The following is a 24687-nucleotide window of genomic DNA, read 5'->3' as shown; positions in this document are numbered from 1 at the left end:
AATATAAAGTTATTAGGGAGGAAAACCCGTCTGGATAACAGCAGACTGACTGTTCGTAAAATATACGCCAGGTCTGGACCACTCGTGAATTTTGTTCGTATCTGAAAAAAATCTTATATGAAAACATTGGTGAATGCCACAAATTCTCCTAAATTATTCRTAYGCACAATTAAAGAACAAATCTGTGCGTACGAACGGTTCTTACATGAGGCCCAATGAGCTGAAATTTGCTGTGGTGCAAGCTGTGATCACCCACATATAGTTCAGTGAAATAAGTTAAAAATAATGGCCATGTGGCAGTACCTGTCAAAGTTTCTCCAGGAACTTTTGCTCCACATCATTTCTATTTTACAGATGGGTCCCTAGATTTTACCCAGTTTTCATTAACTGGTTCTTAAACACATAATTGTTTAATTTTAATTTATTGGTTCAGAAAAGTTATTTTTATCTTCGCATACTGAGATTCCCTCTACACCAGATAATACAGCTGCTGGAAAGAAGTGACTATATTTTATTGCCACATGGGATCCCAAGATCTTCCCTGAAAAAGAAATCTAGATGGGAGCAGATGACACTTTTCTGTATTGATGGTTCCTTGTACCCCCATAGCATCAGCGAGGCAGACTTATGAACTGAAAAAAGTCTGGATATTTCCGTCCACTGTTTTTCAAAATGAATTCTGATTTTCTTCAAGCAGTTTCTCTACACATCAGAATGTTTCTGGAGGGAAAACCCTTCAGGTGTTTGGACACTAACCCTGCTTCTAACCTCTGTCTCAGGGGGAGTACCGGCCCGACAAGCAGCTCTCCGACGAAGACCTGAAGAACGCCGTCTCCATCCATCACTCTCTGGCCATGAAGGCTTCAGATTACAGCAAAAGACCCAACGTCTTCTACCTGCGGACGGCTGACTGGAGGGTCTACCTCTTCCAGGCTCCGTGAGTCCCCCCGTTTGTCCTGTGCTCCAGGAGTTATTTTACTAACACACAAAGAAAAAATCACGACTTTCTTTAAATTCAGCTTCTCTGCAAACACTAACATCATCATCTTATAAAAACAGTTTGAGGAAAAACTTTAGGAGAAGATGTTAGAAGCAGTTTTTATGTTCAGACTGTTTAATTGGACCCTGAAGCTCTAACTGGTTTAAAGAGGAACTTTAAACCAGTTGCTAAAGAGTTTATAAACAAAAAATGTATTTTTTAAAAACTGAAGCCAGAAGAACTATTTTTTATCTGGTGACCTGTTAAACTCAGAGGCTAACGTGGAGGTGAGCCGAGCCGGATCCAGGAAGTGACACGTGATTGGCCACATGCTTCAGCCCCCAGGAGGGCAGGCTCTGTGCTCCAGTTGCAGCTTGTGTTTGTCCCAGATACCGCACACCTCCCTCTCTCTCTCTCTCTCCTCTTTGTCTCTCCATCTCCTCTCCTCCTCGCTTCCTGTGGGAGTTAAAGCGAGGCCGTTGGATTGAACCGGAGATTTGTCCCGGGTCCCCCTAAAACAGCCCCCTGTCCTCCGATGCACAGAATAACGTCAACGTTTTCTGATCATTTCCGATCGTTGTGATGTTGTAAACGGGCCGTGGTGGTTTTTGTGTCTGTGTTTGATTCTTGGACAGGAACGCTGAGCAGATGCAGTCCTGGATCACGCGCATCAACACGGTGGCGGCCCTGTTCTCGTCGCCTCCTTTCCCAGCAGGCATCGGCTCCCAGAAGAAGTTCAGCCGGCCGCTGCTGCCAGGAGCCATGTCCAAACAGTCCGAGGTACTGGTCAGGGTTATCTAGGTCAACTAAAACTAACTAATGAAAACTGAAATTAAAAACATATTTTAGTTAACTAAAATAAATAAAAACTGTAATAAAATGAAAAAACGATAACTAACTAAAACTGTATATATATATATATTTTTACAAAACTAACTAAAACTAACTGAAATAATAGAATATCCTTAGTTTTCGTGTTTGTCAGTTTATTTTGAGCCATGTGGATCTTTTTATTTATTTATTTATTTATTTCAAATTGAGAAGTTTCACATTAGCTGTGGGCTGTAACAACACTTACAATCTGCTGCTCAGCATCAGCTGCTAAATGACAACAAAAGTTGGGAGAAAGCAGCAACGTCCACTTTGAATATGACTGCGAGAAAAATAAAAGCAAGTGTTTTGTAGTGGAAACAGGTGATAAAATAGGTGGAAAACTTCTCAAGACGGCATGAATCAAGCTCACACAAGATGACTAACTATGACTATCTTGACACGCTAGCTTCTCTCAGGAGCTCCCATGAGAAACAAACAAGTAGCACCGGGTTGGAGACAACTGTTGTCATCGTCCTAAAATAATCGGCCAAGTTTTTAGTTGATAAAATTGAGTTACACAATTATTTTAGGAAGGTGTTGCTATAATGGAGGCTCTAACTAGTGACTAAATAGCTGCTGGTTAATTAACTCCCAGGAACATCACAAGCTGGAGGATGCATTGGCAAATATGTTTATTCAAACTATAAAAAAAAACTAATATTARAACTAATAAAAACTAAACTAAACTGAAACTAAGCATTAACAATGCAATAATAACTAATAAAATCTAGCAAATACACTGTAAAAACTAATTGTGTGTTTTGTTGTAATCTTGTTTGTTGTAATTTTGTGTGTTGAATTACTTTTATCGTATGCTGACGGTGAACTTTAGAGTTGGTGATTGATTTTATTTTGCAAGTAGGGGCAGATATTATAAGTTTATACTTCTTTCTGCTCCTTTTCATTCATGACTTCTTTATAACTTAGTTTTGCTTTCCTTGACACTTTGATTTTGTGTGCATCATTGTTTATTTTATTTTTCGTTTCTTTTTTATATATATATATTTTTTTTACTGGACGGCTTGTTTTTTTCTGTTTTTTTCTATTGTTTAATAGATCTTTAGTTTTATTATTGGATTTTTTAGTATTGGATGACTTGCTGTTTTGTACTCATATTTCAATTCATGATTGAAATAAATAAAYTTCAAACTTCAATTAAAACAAACTGAATTAAAAGAAAAAAAAAGTCACAATGAAATAAAACTAAACTAAAATGAAAAATCCAAAACTACTGGTCCTGTTCTGGGATGGGGGGTGTTGTTGGGTCTTTGTTGAACCTTGCAGCACAGATGCACAAAAAAAAACAGCATTTTTTTTTCTAAGGAGTGCAGGAACTCAGAGTCAGACAAAGCCTCATCTGTTACAAAGTTTCAATGTTCTGTTTTTCTGTAGCGTCATAAAAAACATGTTTACAATCCAGCTAAAACACTTTATTTTGTTTTTATTCTGTCAGGAGGAGCAGATCAGATCCCACGAAGCCCGGTTCAGAGCCATCTCCACGGAGCTCTCTGAGCTGCGCTCTTATCCCCCCGATCGCAAAGTCAAAGGCCGTGAGCTGGAGGAGTACCGCCAGCGAGACGAGTACCTGGACTTTGAGGTAAGCTGGACCGATAGCTCTTAAAGTGTCTGTGACGTGCATATTCTTCAAATACAAAAAGTCAAAGAAAACATTTTTATATTTAAGAAAGTTGGAACAATACACATGATTTAACCCATTTTGTCCCATAACTGGCATATTTTTTTAAATAAATTTATTTATTTTCAGTTTAAAACACAACAAACCTCAAAACAACAAAAAACATTTACAAAGAAAATGAAAGGTGGCAGAAAGAAGAAAAAAATCTTATAATATCTGCCCATTTTSAAACGAGGACAAAATGAAATATATATGAATAAAAATACCATAAAACACTAATAATCATTAAATAAAAGAACAGATAAAATAGAAGAACATTTTCTTTTGAACGTGGCTCAGCCAAAGTGAAACAGGAAGTGACATCAAAGGGGAACTCTTTAAGAAAGAAAACTCTGGTCTTTGTTTATTAAAACAATATTATTTGAACTCTGACTCTTCATCTCTCTGATAGTGACTTAAAATAATCTAAAGAAACAGAGTCTTCTCTACAGTCTGTGTTGTTGGCTGTTGTAGCAACACTCTGTTTACATGCAGACATTCCCCTTTGACATCACTTCCTGTTACTTCACAGGCAAAAATCTCAACAACTGTTCATCTCAGCGACATGAAATTTCTTTTGCAATATTTTATCAATGTCCTCTTTCTAAAAATGCCTTCATATTTATTACAAAAATTTGACGTCACAGGCACTTTAAAGGAATAATGTGTTTTTGTTTGAAGCGGGTCTAAGCTAACAGCTTGTCACAAACTAACTTCTGTTTTTGTGCGGCTCCAAAGAAAACGCGGTACGGGACGTACGTCATGCTGCTGCGGGCGAAGATCCGGAGCGGCGAGGAGGACTTGTCGGTGTTTGAGTCCCTGCTGCTGGAGGACAGCAGCCTGCAGAGGGCCCACTCCAGCCCCACGCTGCAGGACAGCAGCCTGGCCAGCCAGGCCAGCAGCACCAGAGACGGTGGCAACAGCAGCAGAGCCAGCGCCTGCAGCGGCGGCGGCGGCAGCAGCAGCAAACCTCGACAGGAAGGCCAGAGGCACAGCTACCGACAGGCCGTCAAGAAGTGAGGCGCGGCGAGGAACGGGGCGCCAGGAGCGGCGGGGTGCTGCGCTGCCAGCGGCCGCCCGTCTCCCTGCGGCGGTTTTTATTTCTGATTCAGCTCTGCTTGAGAGGGGAGCAGGAGTGAGGGTCCAACCCCACGACCTCGCCCCCCAACCGTGACGCCCACACGGCACCCCGATCCTCTCATCCAGGCGAGGAGGTGCAGATCCAGCTAGGATGTTGGTGCAGGAGGTGGGGAGGACAGCTGTGAGGTCAGAGATCTGCAACCAGGAGGTGGTTTTGAGAACAAACAGGAGCAGCAGACCTGAGGCGAGGGGGCGGCTGCTAACGGATCAAACAACTCCACACATCCAGCATCCTTTTAGTTTCTCCCCTTTTGTTCTTTCAGGGCACCTTTTCTCTTGATCTTTCTCTCTGTTTGGGACCAAACATGTTTACACACTTGAACAACGTATTATTTGAGCAGAAATGATGTGAAGCGCTGTAAAAAAACAAACTTAAAACATCAGATTTTTTTGGGGAGCAGGTTGATTCCAACTCCTCCCATTGTTCCTGTCACATCACCGCGATGTGTTCACATTCCACACACGAGCTGGAAACGACAGCTTTTAGCTGCTGTGAGTTCCGGTGAAACCAGCATGAAGCTGAAACGTTGTTTCTGCAGGATAACGAGGCTCCTTCTTTCTCTGAACATTTAAAACTGCATCTGACAGAGAGAGGTTTCCTGTTTTCTCCTCTACTTGAACGTATCTTTTTTCCCGGTTTGCTTCCGTCCCGTGACGCGCTTCGGTTCTCTTTTTCTGGGCTGAATGTTGTTTTCTCTGCATGCCTGCATCCAGCACTGCTTCTTTTAGGGCTTTTTACTACTTTGAGGTTAAAATCTGAGAAGTTTAGTTTTCTGGGGCTTTTAAATCAACACCCAACGTTTGTAAAATTTTGTCTGTGCCGCTCATCTGCACACGCTCAGCAGGCAGAACCTGAATGTGGATATKTTTAAACATTTTACTGTCATCCGTTGAGCTTGAATCCCCTCCTTCTGTGTTTGTCGACTCTGTGATCAGATGTTAAACATATCCAACCCAAATTCTAAAAAATGTAAACGCAAACAGAATACAGTCATTTGAAATCTCATAAACCTGTATTTTTTTTACAATAGAACTAAGTAATTGTGTCATTTTTAGAAAAACATTTTGTAATTTTATTTTTAATGGCAGCAAAACATCTTTAAAGAAGACATAGCCTGTTTTTAAATGCTTCTTTTTCATATTAAGATTCTTCATTTGGGATGTATAAAGTGGAACTGGTCTAAATTCTTCCTTATTGTAACTCCACAAGCCCCGCCCCTTTTCTGGGGTGTGCCTCAGATCAGCTCCTTTTGAGGCTGTCTCTTTTAATCCAAACGAGGCGCTTCACACTCCACCCCACTCCACCCAGTTCCACAGCAAATACTGACGTTTTTGTTTAGAAAAACCTAACAGAAAATAGAAAAACTGAACGGACTGAAAAAATTACCTAAACACAAAATAAAGTTATCTGTGCGGCACAGAGAGAGACTAAATTAAACTCTACTGAAAAAGGATTTTTACTTAATGTGTCCGCTTTAAAAAAGTTATTCCAGGAGAAACAAAACGCTTTAAAAGTCAGTGGTTCAAATAAGAAGCAGCTTTTTATAAGTAGTTAGGTTAATTATCAACAAGTCAAAACCTAAACGCAAAATCGAACTAATAAAAATCCACAGTGTTTGATTTTTGCTGTTGTTTTAATATGTACAGATACCGGAAATGACGGAAGTCGTCAAAGAATAAGACTTTATAGTGGCTGGAAGAAAACATAAACTATTCCTAAAGATATTGGCTGCACTCGAACCTTATTCTGCATAACTTGGAACATTAAATCAATTTTATTTGAGGTCCTCAAAAAAAAGACGTGTTTGTTTCTAAAGCGCTCAGTGAAAATGTTACGCCCCAGGAGTTCAGGCCATGATGATGAACAAAACATAAAGCTTGTCTTTGCTTAAATCATTAAAACAAAAAATATATATTTTGCTTTTTTTGTCCAGTTTTGCTATTGTCGTTTTTTAAATTTAGTAAAAAAAAAAAAAAATAGAAAAGAAAAACCACCAGATTATTAATTTTATCTCTTTTTATTTTGAAAATAAAAAAACCAAAGCGAATCATACGTGGATTGCAGAGGTTCACTCATCTATGAACAGAAGTTTACTGTTAGAAAYACGAACCTGAACACGTTTAAGATGTTTTGCTACCATAAAATTCTTAATGACCTCATTTTTTCCTAAAAATGTTACGATTTCTAAGTTTTCTATGTTTCTATTGTAAATTAAATCTGGGTTTCTAAGATTTGTAAATCATTGCTTTCTGTTTTTACACATTTTTAGAACTGGGGTTGTAAAAGGAACTATATTTAAAAACATTGTACAGTATTTAAATCATCACCTGCTTATATTGTAGGATATATGACCATATATTTGCAATATATTCAGCACACTTTAGGAAGAAACAGATTTATTCTTCTTAGTCCCAAAAGCGCTAAATGATATTCACGTGTTTTCTTCAAATTATTTTTACAAACTCTACGAAAATTAGTCTAAAGATTAGTAATAGTGTTTGTTTTAGAGGAAAGTGCTTCGATGCCAAAACCTAACAGCATGATTTGAGTCGGATCAGGGCTGACGATGTTCTGAAAGATGCATGAAGATCAGAAAGTCTGTACCAGCGGACCGCTCCACGTATCGTTAGGTCGCCACAGACGCCTCATCGCATTATTTTTAATGCACAGCCATTTTCTACTCAGGCTTTTACACTTTGAGCAGCTGCAGCGGCAGCGTTCGACCAGCAGGGGGTACTGTCAGCGCTCACTTCCTCTTTCAGCCATAATCCCACCTGCTGCACCTGCAGTGAATATGCACGACCCCTCCCACCCACCTGAGGCGGAGGAGGAGGGGCATCGCAGGGCTAACATTGTTCATCCAACCCTCATCCAGCCTTCGTCCATCCGAACGTCAGCTCCAAAATGAGTTTGTACAGTTTCTGAAACAAATCGTTTTAATGTCCTGATGCATCTCAGTAATCCAAAATTGTTTTAATATTCAGTCGCTGGAGCGTGTTGCTGTTACAGAGCGAGGTTTCATGTCTCCTCTTTGTCTCATATGACCAAAAAAAAAAACGGTTCTTTTGTTTTACAGCAGCTTGTCAGACAAGAGGAGGGAGGTCTAATTCTCGTTTTATCGACCAAACCCTTAATCAGTCGACAGACACGACTGAAAAAGAGGTCGTGAATAATGACTACTTGTAGCCGAACGACGTTTTATTTTTATCTGCACTCCTCTTCTCTCCTTTCAGGCGCTCGCTCAGATGGTTTCAGCTTTTTGTCGCAAAATCTGTAGCGTTAAACAAACGTGTAATCTGACACTGCAGTTGTGTTTTTACTGTGATATCAGCCAAACTGTTGAACTGAAACCAAATTTAGATAAATACAAAATGCCAGTATGACTAAACTACAACCTTCGCAAGCAGCTGCAGCTTTTTAGGGTTTTAAAGCACAGGAAGTTAGGAAAGTAAATGACATTTAAAAATCATCTGCTTTCTCAAAATTAAAGAGTAAACATTTAAAATAAGTTGAGCCGTTTTAATAAAATCTGTTGGAGATGACTCTCAGCTACTACCACACCAAATTTTAGTTCAGTAACTTTAAAATCAGTTGGTTTGAAGCTATTTTTGTTTAAGCTAAGGTTGATTAGCTGAGCAGCTATCTTTATCTCCGAGGCTGTGTTTGAACTGTTCACTATAAAGTGCACTACGCCACGTTTTTTTAGTGATGTTTCAAATTTTAATTACTTAATTCATTAAAAAGTTCCCAAAACATTGGTCATATTGTTTCAGTAAAAGTTGTGTACAGAATTTGTACACAAACGTTGGACGTAGACCTAAATGCAGGCTAATGCTAATATGGCTAATGCTAACATTTCCTGAATTGCTAAGAAATTGCAATCTGTAAATCTGGTTCACACTAGATACTTTTTCTGTCAATTAACGTTTCATCCACTTAAAATATGAAAGATTAACAATAAATAAATAAGAATTCCTGAGAAATTTTGAGTTTTGTGCATAACATTCCTAACATTTTCTGCATTAGCTGCAAAAACCTGAGCTGAAAGGCAGACGAATTAGATAATTGTGAACTGATCCTTTATTTTAAGGCCAGGTTTTAACCATTATAATCTAAGTTTTTAATTGTTTGCACACTCTAAAATCAGTTGCCCTGTACAGAAACCTTTTGTAAGTTATTTTAATTTATAATTTCAGTTTTACTGGAGGATTTAGTTGAGTTGCAGCTGGGGTCCAAAACGTGTAACAATCGAGTGGAAATACACTTTATGTCAGCAGATGATGTTTTTGAACATTTGCTCAACCAAAACCAGCAAAATTTAGTTTCCTTTCACTTCACGTTCAGATGTTTTTCCAACTTTTTTGTGTTTATTTATTCAACAGCTGACTGAAAACGCTCATCAGGAAGCACGCTGCTTTCAAGTGCTGTTGGAAATACCAAAACTCTGCGCTGTACTTTTTATAGTTGAATATAACGTGACCACGATGTGAACATTTCAAACACAGCCTGATTGTTAAAATAGAGATATTTTGCTGAATATTAGCCGCTCTGTGTTCACAGCTTCACCAAACACAGATCAGATTAAATTACTGATTTGTTTGGTTTTGAAATCACTTCACAGAAACTGAATTACAACGTTGGTGTTTTTTTGTGGATACTTTGGAAGCGAGGCCATCGTCAGTATTCCAGATTGTGTCGTCGTCGCTCGCCTTCATCAGCACGCAGCTGCTGGGTGTCCCGGTTAGCATGGAAACGGTTCTGGTTCCCCCGGCGACGGCTCGGCTCGCAAATCTGAGTCTTTGAAACGGTTTCCATCGTACTCATCTCTGAATGTAAATAAAGCATGAGATGTTCCTGCTCTGGAAGGGTTTGTGACTCCGATGTCCTCTCCTGGAGCTCATGTTGTTGTTGTTATTTTATTTATTTGTTTTATCAGTGTGACTGAATGGTTCTCGTTAACGCTGCGGTGTTTCCAGCTCAGAACAATCTTTTTACACGTGCAGGCGGCGGCCATGACGGGAGCTTCATGTGTCACTGCCTCCTTCAATCTCAGCAAGGACATGTTGTTTGTGAGCTTCTTGTTTTCAGGAGGGATTGTGGAGGATCAAAATAAAATGTTTTGAAGGGTTTGACGTGTCTCAGACTTGTTGTCTGGATCTTTCTGTTTTATTTATTCACGATCAATACATGCAAACATTTAATCACTTTAGAAATTGTGTCCACACACAAGTGTTTTGCCTTTTGTCTCAGTATAAATACTGGAAGTCAATAATTCTGAAAACTGGGAACATGTGTGGTCTCCTGAGGAACTGCAGCCCTGAGGGGCCAGATTCCCATTCTGACCTAAATCTGATCATCCAGCTCAGTTGTGTGCATTAAATTAAAATAAACATCATCTGTGAGCAGCTGAGGAACGGGAATGATTCAGTTTACTCACGCAGGAATTAGCCATAGCCCACTGACTAATTCACATTTATTTGTGCAGCAGAACAAAACGCTTCATGCACAATCCAAATCATGAGATACTAAGTGCATCAGGACGATCCAAATCATGGCCGCAAGAGTGGCTACGGACCGGTCCTTATGCAGCTAGAGCTCATGTTTCAGTCGTTTGATTCCTTTTTCCCAAAATTAAAGTCTAAACAAATTTAGAGTTGATCAGATGTGGTGTATCTTAATAAAACTATGGATACAGTAAAAAAAAAAAGTCATGTAAATCTAACCTTCCACTTTGACGACCAAAACTACCTAAAAGCTAGAATGATCAGGAGTGTAATTGTCAAAATTAAAGCTAAAACTAAAAGTGAGAAGAACAAAAGGTAAAGGAAGAAAAATGTTAGCTGCTGACTAAAGTAGCAAAATGTGGCTAATAGTTTAAAATAGCCAAAAGTAGCTATCAATTAAAATGAGTTAAATGAATGATAAAAGCTTAAAAAGTAGCTAAAATAGCTAATGAAGGCTGTTAGAATGGCCTTTAGTGGCTGAGACCTGAGGCAGAGAAACAGGTGCAGACCCACAAATATCCAAACATCAGCATTTTAAGTGTACCAGAATAAGTAAGGAAAACATTACAAAGGCTAAAAGTGGCTAAATTGAAGTTAAGAGCAATGACTAGAATTATAATATAGTTAAATTAAAAATACAAAACATTTGAGATATCAAGCATCAACTAGAGCTAGCAAATGGCATAATTAAAAGCTACCATACATAAATAAGCATATTTGCCCAAAAGGTTTTTATAATTATGCATATCATCAATAAGATTTTAAATGGCATTTCCTGTGAAAATGCTAGTGTGAATATTTCTTGCTGAAAAATTAAGCTGAGGTGCTGAAATTGAGCTGAAAACATTTTATAGCAAAAGTGGTAATTTGAGTTTAATTTGAAAAGCTGAAAAAAGCTTAACTTTGCAGAAAAACTGAAGAAAAGCAGAAATTTGTCTGAAATAGCACAAAAAAAGCTAAAATGGCTGAATATAGCAGAAAGCATCTGTAAGAAGCATAAATAGCACAAAGTAGCAGAAAGAACCAGAATTTTAGCTGAAATAGCAAAAAAAGCTAAATTTTGTAAAAAAAAAAAAAAATGAAAAAATTAGCTAAGATTCGCACAAGAAAGTTAAAAGAGCACAACCAGAACAAAATGTATAAGGTGCTGTAAGTTTTAGATAATTTTTGATGGATTTTAAGAATGCTGAAAACAGCTTCATTCATTTTCAGTGGCAAAAAAGTGAAATAGCAAAAAAAAAAAAAAAAAGCTTGAATAGATATCAAAAGTCATAGTACCCCTGACAAAATGAGCTGAACGTTTTGAAATTTGTGGAATGAGTTATATGTCAAATAACGTACAGAAAGTAACAATAAACTATAATAATAAAGAGAGACATGGATGCTAGTGTGATGTGAGTTTTCGTTGATAAATTAGAGCTTTTTGAACAAACTAATTGTAGTGTTTTTGAACACAGCCCAAATGTCCGCACCATTTGTACGCTGGCGTACGAAGCAGCGCACCGTGTGGGCGGAGTCTGGGCTTATTTTTAGGTAACGCCCCGCTCCCTTTTCCCGGATCACGGGCCGTTGCATCGGTAACGAGCAAAGCCAGTCGCAAAGCTACACAGCCGGGTTTCTTGGTGACGTACGTGTGGGAAAGTACACACAGCAGCAGCGTCGCGGTGCTGCAGCGACCAGAAAACAAGAACACACACTTCTGCCCCGAACGGCTCATGACACTCTCATAAAAACCCGAAGTAAGTCTCGAACCGGTGTTTACCAGCAGTCTATCCGGACAACATTTATCGATACGGCTATTATTAGCTTTCACTGGCTAACGCTAGCTTAAAAGGCTCCGGCTATTTCCTAGCTAGTGTACGGATGCTGTGGGTTGGCTAACTAGCTTCTCGCAGCGAATATAGTCAGTCGAAAGTCGCTTTGGGTGTTTTATACTGATTTTAAATTAAAAGCGTAACATACTAAATGGTATTTTCCCCACAATGCCACAATTCTGTCTCGTCATTTTTGTGCTAACGTAACAGAAAGCGTCCCAGAATGTAGGTTAGCCCTGCCCTTGATAGCTTGTTTAGCTAGTCGTTTGAAATTGAAAGAGTTCTGTCACTTTTACCTCAAAGCGTTTTTCTTTTTTCTTTTTTTTTTCTTTTTTGTCTTGTGTCCACATTCCTTTTGTTGTTCCAGCCTGCGGCTACAATAATGGAGAAGCCTCCGTTCAAGCAGAACCAGAACTGCGGGGACTGGGAGCTGAAGGAGAGGCTGGGAATGGGAGGCTTCGCTCATGTTTACCTCTACCAGCACCGAGTGAGTCCTTCAGCCCTCTGACATCTCATCTGTGTGCTGTTTAAACTGGTACCAATTACAAAAAACAACAGTTTATTAAATTAATGTTATAATTTGAAAAGAACGAGCAGTGCAGAGGGGTGGAAATTCATCGTGAAGATAAAAATAACAGTTTTAGGTAAACTAAAAAGTATAATTTCATTGGAGGCCCATTTTACAAGCTATACACATTACTGGAATATGTTATTGATTCAGTAGTGTTTGCATCCCTTTAATGTAGCACATGAAAATAATTTACTCTGTAAATTGGGTAACTTTGTTTAAGACGGGAGAAAAACATTAACAAAACTATTGTTTTTTGTGTTTGTATAGTATTAAAATCCATTCACTGTCTTCAAATATTAGTGTATTTCTTAAGCCAGGTGTTTCAAAATATCTGTTGCTTTGAGACATTGGTACAAAAAACTTCAGTGTCGAAGGAAACAAGAACCCGTCTGTCTTCTCTGTCCATAATACAAGCATGTTAGTCCTCAGCAAAGAGCCCTTTATTTATATTTATTTAGTCAAGTGTCATCTCAGAGGTTTGAACATTCCTGTTGGTTGGTTTCCTGCTTCTGTCTCCTTCCATGTGCACCAAACAGTCYAAAAAAAGGCAGCTAAACAAAGAATTCATAATAAATTTGCCACAAAATACAACACAGCCTTAAAGATGTCTGTTTTTATAAATAAAATGATTTCTGCGCAACAGTTTCAAAATTTGTTTACTTATTTCTAGATTTGTTCATTTATTTATTTAAACGTTATAAATCTATATACAACCATTTGTTTACCCTAACATTTCTGAATTTCTGAAGAATATATTTCTCATATCTTCCATATTATTATTTTAATTTATCATATTCAAAGATGAGTATCTTATTTTACTTTCTTCTTTTTTTTTGTGCTGTGACTAATAAAATATTTTTTTATTTTTAAGGGAACTCACGAGAAACTTGCAGTGAAAATGTGCCGCCTGGAGCTCACTCCAAGAAATAAGGACAGATGGAGCAAAGAAATACAGATCATGAAAAAGTTAGTACCTAAAGTAGTAATATATATTTTTTTATTTATGTATTTGATGTTAATTGTTGTATATATGTATCATCTATGATACAAAACAACTGGATTATACAGTATTCATTAATTGACGTAGAATTTCTGTTTAAAAGTATTCGAACTTGAATCAAAACCATTGAAACATTTTAACATCTGTTATGACTTGAAATTATTGCGTCTTTGTTTATTTAAGCTTTGATTTCAGAACCCAGAGATGTGTTGATGAAGATGTTTTGTTATAGATGACAAAATAACGCAGTGATGTCATCGCGACTTGCTATCCTTCCCCTCAGATTGGATCATATTAAYGTTGTGACGGCTCAAGACGTCCCAGATGAAATCAAACACATCGCCTTGAACGATCTTCCACTCTTGGCCATGGAGTACTGCTCCAGAGGGGACCTGAGAAATGTGAGAAACTCTCTGACTTTTCTTTAAGTTAAAGTCCAGCCTGAAGGTTTGGCTTGATGCTCCGGGAAATTATTCACAAAAGTCTCAAAATTATAGAATTTATCAGAACTTTGACATTTCTGTTTTAAGTTTCCTTTAAGAGCATTATAAAAATGTGTCACTTTAAGAAAGTGTTCTTTTTTTTTTTTTGTTCCTGTGTAAAAGATTGTTTTTGTAACAAACWGCATGTTTTAAAATGATTTTTATTGTTGCAGGTGCTGAGCAGACCTGAAAACTGCTGCGGTCTGAAGGAGAGCGAAGTTCTTCTTTTACTCAACGATGTTGGTACGTTTTGCCTTTTATTCCCTTTTCATTATTTTCAGTCAGATCTGACCTTTTAGAGGTTTTTTTTAATCCCCACCGTCTGATCCAGGATCTGGTATCCAGTATCTGCATGAAAACAAGATCATTCACAGAGACCTAAAACCTGAAAACATTGTGCTCCAGGACTACAACGGAAAGGTAAACAGCTGTGTTCCTCTCTGCTGTTTGACTTCATGTCTCTGAAACTAAACCAGTTTAATTTACTCCTCCRTCTACAGCTGGTTCACAAGATCATCGACTTGGGTTACGCCAAAGACCTGGACCAGGGGAGTCTGTGTACGTCCTTCGTCGGAACACTTCAGTACCTGGTAAACACCTCGTCTAACTAATATTTAATAGTCATATAAATTTATTTAATGTAGCTAATGTGTTACAACAATGGCTTCTCTTGTCTCTGCAGGCGCCTGAGCTGTTTGAGAACAAGGCGTACAGTGTTACCGTCGACTACTGGAGCTTCGGCACCATGATCTTTGAGTGCAGCTGTGGTTTCCGTCCCTTCCTGCACAACCTGCAGCCTGTTCAGTGGTGAGATGTCCCCACGGTTTATGCGGGAGTGATTAGTTATACTAGTTATACCAGACAGACAAGCTGGATGACAAGACCAAAAACTTAGATCTCTGTGTTGAAGCCTTGTAAAAGTGATGTTTATTCACTGTATTAATGCTTGTTGGTCTTTTGCACAGTGCAAAATAACTAAAAATTGCCAATTTTTTGTTCTCCAGACAGACTAATTTCTGGCTTTAAAATTCTTTTTTTAGTCAAAGGGTTTATATTACAATCAGAACATTATAACAGGTTAAATAATAATTTACCATTATGTTTCATACAGAATTTCTATCCAACAGCTTATTTGTAGTCCTTGTCTGAGGCTGTGGTCCATAAAAGTACTTCCTTGTGTGCTCTTAATATTTTTTCCTTTATATTTTATCTCTGTTTGCACGCCAAACAACTCTACCTCTCAATCATTACATAAATCAGAATCAGAATATTTGTCATTCACACACAACATCAAGATGCAGTGCAGAATGAAATTTGCAGTTTAGAACATCCGTCCGGAGAAACACACGCACATGACAAACATGGGGGAACGAATGTCCAGGATCTTTGCAGCTTAGAATACACACACAGTGAAGGGTGAGTTAAAAAAAGAGCTTTGATCCTGTGTTTTAAATAGAAACACACAAACATACGCTCAAAAAAATGCTCTGCATAGAGCAAGTCAGCTAAGGAGGGGAGGGGGTGGGGGGTCAAAACACATGGTATGGGGAAGGGTTCAGCGAAGCCGGTGACATTCAGGGCAGAACTCTGTGTTGGAACCAATCAGAAGACCTCCAGAGTCCAAACAAGTTGTTATCAGTCGAAGCACAAGTCACTAGAGTTCAGTTCTCTGTGTCCACCCAAACGCGGCCTTCAGACCGATCCGAGCACGGGTGGAGCAGGTGGGGATGGGGCGGGGGAGTCGAGGCTTCCTTCCTTCCTTCTAAATAAAAACCAGTGGCAACTGTACATCTTTTTTTCCTGTACTGGACTTAATGACTGAGTTTGAATCATTTTGCACACCCGCTCATATCATGAGTCTGTCATGACTCTTTTTCCTGTCATTTATATTTTTCTGCACAGTATCTTGCCTTATTTTTCATTTTTTATCCAATTTCATCTTGATAGCTTGTTATAGTAATGATTATTCTTACTTTTATTTTGCTCTATGTTTATTTTTTATTTTGCTCTATGTTTATTTTTTATTGTTACTGTTTTTAATTCTATTATTATTGCTACAGTTGATAATGTCACATAGAAATATACTGTTTCTGTGGATTGGTGTGTGTATCTGCTGCTACTACACCTGAATTTCCTTGTGCGGGACAGACACTGTTTCTATTCTATTCTATTCTAATACTTACTTGAACAGTTGCTGCTGTAATAATTGCAATTTCCCCCCGGGATCAATAAAGTATTCTGATTCTGAAAAATAACAAATGATCACATATCTTTATTAAGCAGAATCTAACTGTGATGGGAGCACTTCTGCTCCTGAACAGATTTAAGGTTTGATGTGTGTTAATTCTGTTTTTTTATTTTTATTTTTACAGGGCCAGCAAAGTGAAGCACAAAGGTCCAAAAGACATCATGGCTGTAGAGGAACCGAACGGTGAAGTCCGGTTCTCGACACATCTCCCCTACCCGAACAATCTCAGCAGGTCAGCAGGATGATCACCTGTTCTGATCCTCACCTGTACGACCAGGAGGAAGTTTTTTTTTTTTTAATCAGCCGCTCATTGGTGGTTTTGTTCTGTAGGACTCTGCTGGAGCCRATGGAGACCCTCCTTCAGCTGATGCTGAAGTGGATTCCACAGCAGAGAGGGGGCGCAGTAAACCCTCAAACCAAGAAACCACAGTGTTTTGACCTAATTGATGACATACTAACAATGAAGGTGAGTTTCTGGAGGATCTGTTTATCTTTACAGAAAAATCTCCTAATTTTAAAACAATTGTTGTTTTAGGTCGTCCACATCCTCAACATGACCACCGCTCAGGTCCACTCCTTCAAGCTGACTCCACACGAGAGTCTCCACAGTCTGCAGCTGAGAATCGAGGCCGAAACCAAGATCGAGGTGATGAACCAGGAGCTGCTGCAGGAGACCGGCGTGTCTCTGGACCCCAGGAAGCCGGCAGCTCAGTGTGTCCTGGATGGAGTGGTACGTAGCTGAGGCGGAGATTTAAAGATGTTCCTGTCTGACGTCAGGTTGCTTTTATTAATCTGTAGACRTCTTTCTGGTTCATCCTAATGATTTGTAGCAAAACGTGGTTTTACTCAACATGAAGAGTTCTGGCTTCTTCTGTTGGAACTTTTTATTTAAATTAGATCATTTTTTAACTAGACAAATTATGTCTTCTTCAAAAGTCAGTAAATGAATTGACTGAAAGAGCTGAAACTTAAGCAGAACACTAGTCTACCTATCAACTTTAAGGAACAAGGCATATTTAGAAAGAAAAACAAAAGAGAAATGCTGAGTCAGCGTTCACACAGCTGTAAGGCTTGTTTGAACTTCAGGAATCTCGTTGATTTTTTGATAAGTCATTTCCTTCTTTCTTTCCTCTGCAGAGAGGTTGGGACAGCTACATCGTCTACTTGTTTGACAAAAGCATCACAAACTACTCCGGACCTCTGAACGCCAGACGGCTGCCTGAGAAGGTCAACAGTATTGGTGAGTTTATTTATTGTTGTGTTATCATAAATACAACTTTTAAGTTTATTTCAAATGCTTCCCTGAGATTTTGAGTGTCGGTCCTTCTCTCTTCAGGTGAACTAAGTGTCACGTTTTTAACTTTGCAGTACAAGATTCCAAAGCGCCACTTCCTCTGATTCTGTTAAAGAAAGTCTGGGGTGAAGCTGTGAGCTACATCTGTGGTCTGAAGGATGACTACAGCAGACTCTTCCAGGGCCAGAGAGCCGCCATGTGAGTCACAACTCATTCATAAATATTTTACTGCATGTCATGAGATAAATAAGCCAGGATCCCCAATCACTGGGCCAAAGACTGGTACCAGTCCATGGATCAGTTGAAGCCAGGCTAGACGGAAATGACAAAAATGTCTTTTATAAAAGCTGCATAATTATTATTATTATTTTTTACATCAGCATACCGGATATTAAATTTAGAAAAGCAACCTTATCTGCACTACTTTTCATATACTAGCAAACCTAGTAGCTAACAAACCCTCAAGCTAACTTAGCAATCCAGCAAGCTAACTTAGCAATCCTACAAGCTAACTTAGCAATCCAGCAAGCTAACTTAGCAATCCTACAAGCTAACTTAGCAATCCTACAAGCTAACTTAGCAATCCTACAAGCTAACTTAGCAAACTTAGCAATCCTACAAGCTAACTTAGCAATCCTACAAGCTAACACAGCAATCATTATTAGGGCTAGGTATCGATTCAGATTTCCCAAATTGATTTGATTCACAGGGGCTCGATTTGATTCACGACAATTCATGATTCAGTTTGAATGATTTTTAAATTAGTTAAGGATATCATGCAGTAACACATTTACTTTGGTATAGAAGACATTCTCAAAGGAAATAATTCTGCAAATACAGTAGTAGAAACTAATTCTAACTTGGTGCATTGGTGAAATTATAAACATTAAGGACAAACTTGTAAATTGGAGTTTAATCTTGAAACAAAACTGTCTCAAGTTTCAAAGGATTTAAACTGAAAAGGAATTGCAAGAGAAGGTGTTGTTGGATACATTAGTTTTTTAAGAAACTAAGAATAATTTTTTGATCATTAAGAAGTGATGTAATAAGGTTACAAGAGAAGAGGTGGGCTAATATAAATATACTTCTGCCCACTCTTTCGAGTGTATGAAAACTGTATATTTGTAATGTTTCTGTTCAATAAAACTTAACAAGAAAAAAGAAAAAGAGTACTTCAGCTAAAATATTCCATCACTGTGAATTACATTAGGATGTTTCTTAAATTTATAAATAGTATTTTAACAAAACTAAATGATTTTGTTAGACTGTCATCTTTCACACATTTATACATGCAGAGGASAACAGTTTCAGTCAGATGTTGACAGACTGAAGTTTTGGTTCGAGCCGCTCGAAGCTTCGTTTCCCGCTACCACGTCCGAGCGCAAATCTTTGCAAACAAAAGTCATCATGGCCTSTGTTATCTTTAAGTTCTGCTGAGAATCATCTGGTAATGTTAGTGATTCTTTTGTTTCTTTTGTTATGCACCAGACAACTTGTTGTCGGGAGCTAACGTTAGTGCTGACCGTCMACTGGATGTAAACCTACGGCAACCCAGTAGTGACACACAACATGGAAACACGCAGCTTCATCGCACACAACACCCATGAGGAAAAAATCGATCTCATGACTTTTGAATCAATCTTCCCAAATTTGAATGAGAATCGATTAAATAATTTTTTTTAACCCAGTCCTAATCATTATCATATTGATATTGATGCATTGTTATGAACATTGTTGTTCACCTTCAGTCTGTCTTTTTCCTCCTCCTCTTCCTCCAGGTTGAGTCTCCTGCGCTACAACACCAACCTGACCAGGTATAAAAACAGCATGTTCGGTTTCTCTCAGCAGTTAAAGGCTAAGCTGGACTTCTTTAAGAGCAGCATCCAGTACGATCTGGAAAAGTACAGCGACCAAATGCATTATGGGATATGTGAGTGCCTCCTGCAGCTGTTTGTGCTTCATGCTGTTTTGTACTTTTTAAACACCAAACAAGATTTTTTTTTTCTTTAAAGCCTCTGAGAAGATGCTGAAAGCTTGGCAGGAGAATGAAGAAAGAGCTGCAGCTTTTTCACAGGTAAAGAGGATTTAAACTTCTTTTTTAATGCTCTGTGTTGGTGGTTAGTAAACTGTTTTACTGCTGTTTCCTGTTTGTCATGCAGGTGGCAGAGGTGACCCATCTGGACGATGAGATCATGGCTCTGCACTCTGAGATCGTTGAACTCCAGAGGAGCCCGTACGCCCGGCGCCAAGGAGACAAGATGGAGCAGCTGTAGGTGTAGACAGACATCTAAAGATCTTTGTGCTGCTCTAAAGGCAAACAAACCCAAGTTAAATGTCATTAAATTTTAATCGTTTTTATTTGGTTTTGTTTGGTGCAGAGAAGAAAAAGCGATTGAGCTCTACAAACAGCTGAAGATGAAATGTAAAGGTAAGAAACTACTTTTTATTGTCAGCACAACACATAAAAACGTTATTTGACCGGATGGTTTTCTCTCAGTGCCCGACTCAGATGGGACCAGCGACAGCTCCGAGATGGTGAAGGCCATCGTCCTGACGGTTCAGAACCAGGACAAGGTCCTCAAAGATCTGTACACCCACCTCAGGTAAGACCGGAGCGTTAAGAACTTCAAACCTTTCAGGTTAAAGGTTCAAAGTCACAAATCGTCTCACCCTCACAGTAAGATCCTGATCAGCAAGCAGAAGATTATCGACTTGTTTCCAAAAATCGAGAAAACCCTGGAGAGCATCAAGGATGCAGACAACACGGTGATGCAGATGCAGATCAAGAGACAGAAGGAGTTCTGGCATTTACTCAAGATTGCTTGTGTGAGTATTTCTGTTAAGCTTCCTGCAGAGTCATCTACTGGAGATGTTTACTACTCCTCTCATTTCAACAATTTATTTTTATTTATTTTATTTAGAAATTTAATAATTTCATTTGTAACAATTATATACACAACGAACAAAAAAACATTTAATTTTATACAATTCAATATATTATAAACACAGTGATCTGAGACAGAACAGGGACCCAGCTAACAATCAGAATGACTAACAGCTGTGCAAAGCTGGCCTTTAAAGTCAGAGAGGGGAGACAGTGCAAGGAACCAGCAACCTCTTGTTGCTCATTTAATGGGCGGGGCTTGTTCCCGTTGTCCCATCCAGCCAATCAGATAAAAGAAACTGCTGCAATGAGACACACGTTTTTATGTTAGGATGAAGCCTGCAGCTTATAAGACAAAACAAACTTTTGAAGATTTAGTTTTCCTGATGGAGATGCTCCTTATCAGGCAGCTTCACACCTCCAGGTGGTGCTGTTGATCCAGTTTCACGGACACAGCTGCTACTTTTTTAATCCAAATACATACACAGACCGACCTAAAAGCAAAAAATAAACTGTAGTTTTGCTTCATTTTAACAGTTAACTTGAAGGGGCGGGTTTTAACTGTAACCCCCACGATCAGCTGTAGTTTATAAACATGACCTTTGACCTTCTGAGCAGCTGGAGCTCATTTTTCCCAGCAGTTGTTTCTATCACCTCGGGTTTATCTCTTTACTCAGTGGTCTGATCTTTYTTCTCCTCCAACAGGCCCAGAACTCGTCCCGGAACTCGATCGCGGCGAGTCCGGACTCATCCAACCTGCTGCAGGTCTCTCAGTGGTCTCAGTCGGCGCAGCCCGTCAGCTCCCCTCATCCCCTGACCTCCTTACCTGGGCCCAACGACAGGTAAATGTTTCCACTCACACGTTCACGTCTGTCCTGTTTGTAACAATAAATGAATCCTTTAAATGTGATTTTCTGCTCTTGTTCCAGTGATGCTGCTCCTCGACTCCTGCAGGAGAACCAGAAGTACCTCAGTCAGCTGACCAGCCTGATGCAGGAGGCTGCAGACGAGCAGGCCAACAGCATCGTGGTGAGTTTTTTATTTTCATCRGGAAACGGCAACATTTAAAGAACTAAAAACTGAACCTTACACTTTAAAGATGATTTTATTTAATAAAAATTAAACGTCTTTATTTTTAACATTCATAAACAGACAAATATTCAATAACACAAACAGAAAAGCTGCACATTTTAAGCTGAAAAAACTCAAAGTTTCAGCCTGAAGTTATTTGTGGTCAAAGGGCCTCTGCTGGGGGACCAAAGGATCGCATGTTTTAAACCAGAACTTCCTCTTTCAAAATAAAAGCTTGTTGTGATGTTGGAGAGCTGAGGAGAAGAGCTACGTTTAATCAGAACATTCCTGGTCCAGGTCTCTGTAGGACCACAACATTCCTGGTCCAGGTCTCTGTAGAACCAGGACTCTGACTAAAACATTTGGTTCAGTTTAGATTTGGAGGGAGAATTAAATGCACGTTTATTTGTTTTTGTTTTTGTTTAAAGGACCAGGACTGGAGCTGGACGAAATACGAAACTTTAACGACAAAATTAAAAAAGCGAAACGCATAAGMCCCGCCACCTTTTGCCCTTTCCGACCTGTTCTCCGACTAACACTAAGGACTGTAAGTCGTCATCGCAGCGCAGTGGCTTTGTACAGATTTGTACCCAGGAGGTCCAGAGAGAAACCAGATTCCTGAGCGTCTCGGGAACCAAACAGACTCGTTCTTGTTCTCTCCTGGTGGGTGTCGGCTCCCATCGTCTCGCACGGTGGAAGATTTAAAGAATCTTGTTTTTATACCTGAAAAAGATGAAGCTGTTTGTCCTTTTCGTCATGCTGCACAATACTCATCTTCATCATCATCATCGTTCTTTACTGTAACGTCGAGCGAACTGTAGCACCGGATCCATCACACAGGAAGTGGTTCTGAGGTCAAAGGTCGAGGAGATGGAAAATCAAGCAAACTGCACTTTCATGTAGCCTCTGAAGAGACGAAAACAAGCTGCCAAAACAAACAAAAACAAACTGCTCGTCTTCAGTTTGAGGGGAAATGATCTGTATGTTCCTGAATAATAATGTTTTATTTCATGCCTTGTACATGGCTGGCCATCGTGTTGACACATCTGTAACTGTTTTACGTTCAGCCCAGGGTCTGAGCTGCTTCCATCGGAGAAAAAAAACTAATTATCCTGTTTACGATTCACAGACGTCTCAAAGAAGCAAAATATGCAAAATTTTAAAAAATTAATCAATAAGAAGAGAAGTTTTCCTCAAAGCCTGGTGATTATTTATGAGCAAATATAAAGAAATTAAGTGAAGTTATATTTAATAACAAATTGTTTTTAGTTTCTGGGATTTTGTTTATTTATCAGCAGACAAAAATAAACAAATCATCTTAGGTTCTGAGTGACGACACAAATATCTGCTAGAATAGAGAAACAGAAATAAGATCTTTGACAGAAAATAAACCGTTTGTGAACCAAAATTAAAACTTTCAGTCAAAATTATTTATATTAAAACATATTTTCTCCACATTAGAGCAAATAACCTTAAAAAGACATCACTAGTTTATATTATTTCATAAAAATTTATTTTCAAATCAGCCAAAAACATTCCTGAATAGACAATCTGTACAAAAGATTTAATTATTGATAAAATACGAAATAATAATAAATATTTAAATAGATTGTTGCTCTGATTATTGGCTGCAGGTTTTTCAGCGACTCGGTGTTCAAACCAAATGAAAACAGTTAATCTGTAACAGATTAGCAGTCGGTTCTAATAGATTTAATCCTTGCGGGCTGTGTAACTGTAACGCGGGCCATATCTGGCCCACAGACCTTGACTTTGACACAGGACCGCAAAGCTAAAAGAAAATGATATAACTGTCAGACTTTGAGGAAAAGTAAAAAAAATAAAAATCTGAGTTTGTCCTTAAAAAAATATCAGATTTGGTTCATTTTAACCAAACATCAGATTGAAATAATCCGATGATGTGAATGTAGGAAAATCTGAACTCCAACTCTATTTTAAAAGAATCTGGTCAAAATAATAAAAACAGTTTGTATAGAAAATTTAATTAAATATTTGATGTTTTTTTAATGGATTCATTGTTCCAAACCTGTTTTCTTCCATCCATCCCATAATAGCACCGTCTCATCACTCATGCAGGTYTAAACAGTCTGGTTTTGATATGAATTCAGATTATTTGTGATGAGTTAAGGTTCAGATGTATTTATGAAGTTAAAGTGCAATGACTAAAACAATCTTTTCTTTTGTATTTAAGTCTTTTTGATTATTTTACGTTGAATATTGTTTCCATCTGCTGGTCTGAATCTGTCTTTTTCACTGTATGAATGTTTACCGCCCAATAAATAAATGATTTTGGCACCTTTTTCTTCTCTGGGACTCGCTTTTCTTCTTCCAGGTTTGAAAAAATAAAAACTGATCCAGACCACGTTTCCAGCATGCAGCTCAGGTTTCCTTTGGTCCAGACTAAAGTTTGTCTGCAGCTTTTATTAGTCTGAAGTGTCAAAACTTTGCAGAAATATTAACGAATTAAAGCTTAAAAAGGACGTCCTTGCTCCAGTTTCAGGGKCCTCCTGTCGGGTCGCTGCAGAACCCGCCGGGCGTGTTTCAGTTTGATACAGACTCGAACCTTTTTCACGTCTGCACACGTCGAAATATTTAAAACCTGGTTTGTTTTATCTGAAATGTTGCAATCTTTTTGTGGCTTGTCTTAGGACCTGGAGTTTAGATGTAAACTAACGAACAGCTGGCTGCAGGTTGGAGTCCAGGCTCTGATTGTCAGGAAGCTTTTTGGACCGATCCGGTCCAGCAGAAACCGACTCTGTTTAATGTTTGTTGGTTAAGTTAGACGCCACAGATGGATCAAGTTTAAAACACAAAACTGACTAAAATAAAAACAGAAAAGTGTTGAACCTGCTCAATAAAATAAATATAAATGTTCTGAACTGGAACAAGAACTTCAGGTGAGTTGGTGAAGTCCAGGTTTTATCGGGGGAGGTGGAGGACTTGGTTTGGTTCTCTGGACTTGTGGAGTGCTGGGTTTGACCGGAGGTACAGGTGGAGGGCTCGGTTTGGCTTCTTTAATCTAAAAAATAGAATTTAAACATTTTAGGTTTGTTTGGACCAAAACTTGAAGTTTTCATTTGAAGTTCAGGATTTAGTTACAGACTGAGTCACGCAGGACCCCATTAAAAAAAAA

At 38.7% G+C, this 24687-nt stretch overlaps 3 protein-coding genes across 8 annotated transcripts in view; 2 read left to right on the top strand and 1 right to left on the bottom strand.

The window, feature by feature from the left end:
- The window catches only part of LOC106521992 (PH and SEC7 domain-containing protein 1), a 49616-nt gene extending 42992 nt beyond the window's left edge, over positions 1-6624 (top strand). For all 5 annotated transcript variants that reach the window (XM_014014796.1, XM_014014795.1, XM_014014794.1 and 2 more), the window contains 4 exons: positions 780-937; positions 1615-1759; positions 3306-3449; positions 4266-6624. In XM_014014796.1, the coding sequence (XP_013870250.1) occupies positions 780-937; positions 1615-1759; positions 3306-3449; positions 4266-4547 (729 nt within the window). In that variant the 3' untranslated portion in view covers positions 4548-6624. The remainder of the gene's footprint in view (positions 1-779; positions 938-1614; positions 1760-3305; positions 3450-4265) is intronic.
- A 5147-nt stretch (positions 6625-11771) lies between these two features.
- Positions 11772-23853, top strand: chuk (component of inhibitor of nuclear factor kappa B kinase complex). Of its 2 annotated transcripts, none has more exons than XM_014014790.1 (22): positions 11772-11911; positions 12354-12473; positions 13429-13523; positions 13841-13958; positions 14213-14282; positions 14371-14459; positions 14540-14629; positions 14722-14846; positions 16412-16519; positions 16618-16753; positions 16823-17017; positions 17425-17527; positions 17656-17779; positions 19360-19511; positions 19594-19655; positions 19741-19850; positions 19960-20009; positions 20079-20184; positions 20260-20407; positions 21171-21307; positions 21395-21494; positions 21965-23853. In XM_014014790.1, exons 2-22 carry the CDS (start codon positions 12369-12371, stop codon positions 22028-22030), a joined length of 2289 nt encoding a protein of 762 aa, XP_013870244.1. In that variant the 5' UTR covers positions 11772-11911; positions 12354-12368; the 3' UTR covers positions 22031-23853. The 2 variants fall into 2 exon arrangements, with proteins under 2 accessions (XP_013870244.1, XP_013870245.1); XM_014014791.1 differs by having other exon boundaries at positions 12348-12473.
- adam8b (ADAM metallopeptidase domain 8b) overlaps positions 23493-24687 on the bottom strand; it is a 15160-nt gene continuing 13965 nt past the window's right edge. Inside the window, exon 23 of the mRNA XM_014014788.1 lies at positions 23493-24573. Coding sequence (XP_013870242.1) covers positions 24448-24573 — 126 coding nt within the window. The 3' untranslated portion in view covers positions 23493-24447. The remainder of the gene's footprint in view (positions 24574-24687) is intronic.

The sequence above is a fragment of the Austrofundulus limnaeus genome, unplaced genomic scaffold (assembly GCF_001266775.1).
Source record: "Austrofundulus limnaeus strain Quisiro unplaced genomic scaffold, Austrofundulus_limnaeus-1.0 Scaffold119, whole genome shotgun sequence".
NCBI classification, from domain to species: Eukaryota; Metazoa; Chordata; class Actinopteri; order Cyprinodontiformes; family Rivulidae; genus Austrofundulus; species Austrofundulus limnaeus.
This window is presented reverse-complemented; position numbering and strand designations above follow the sequence as displayed.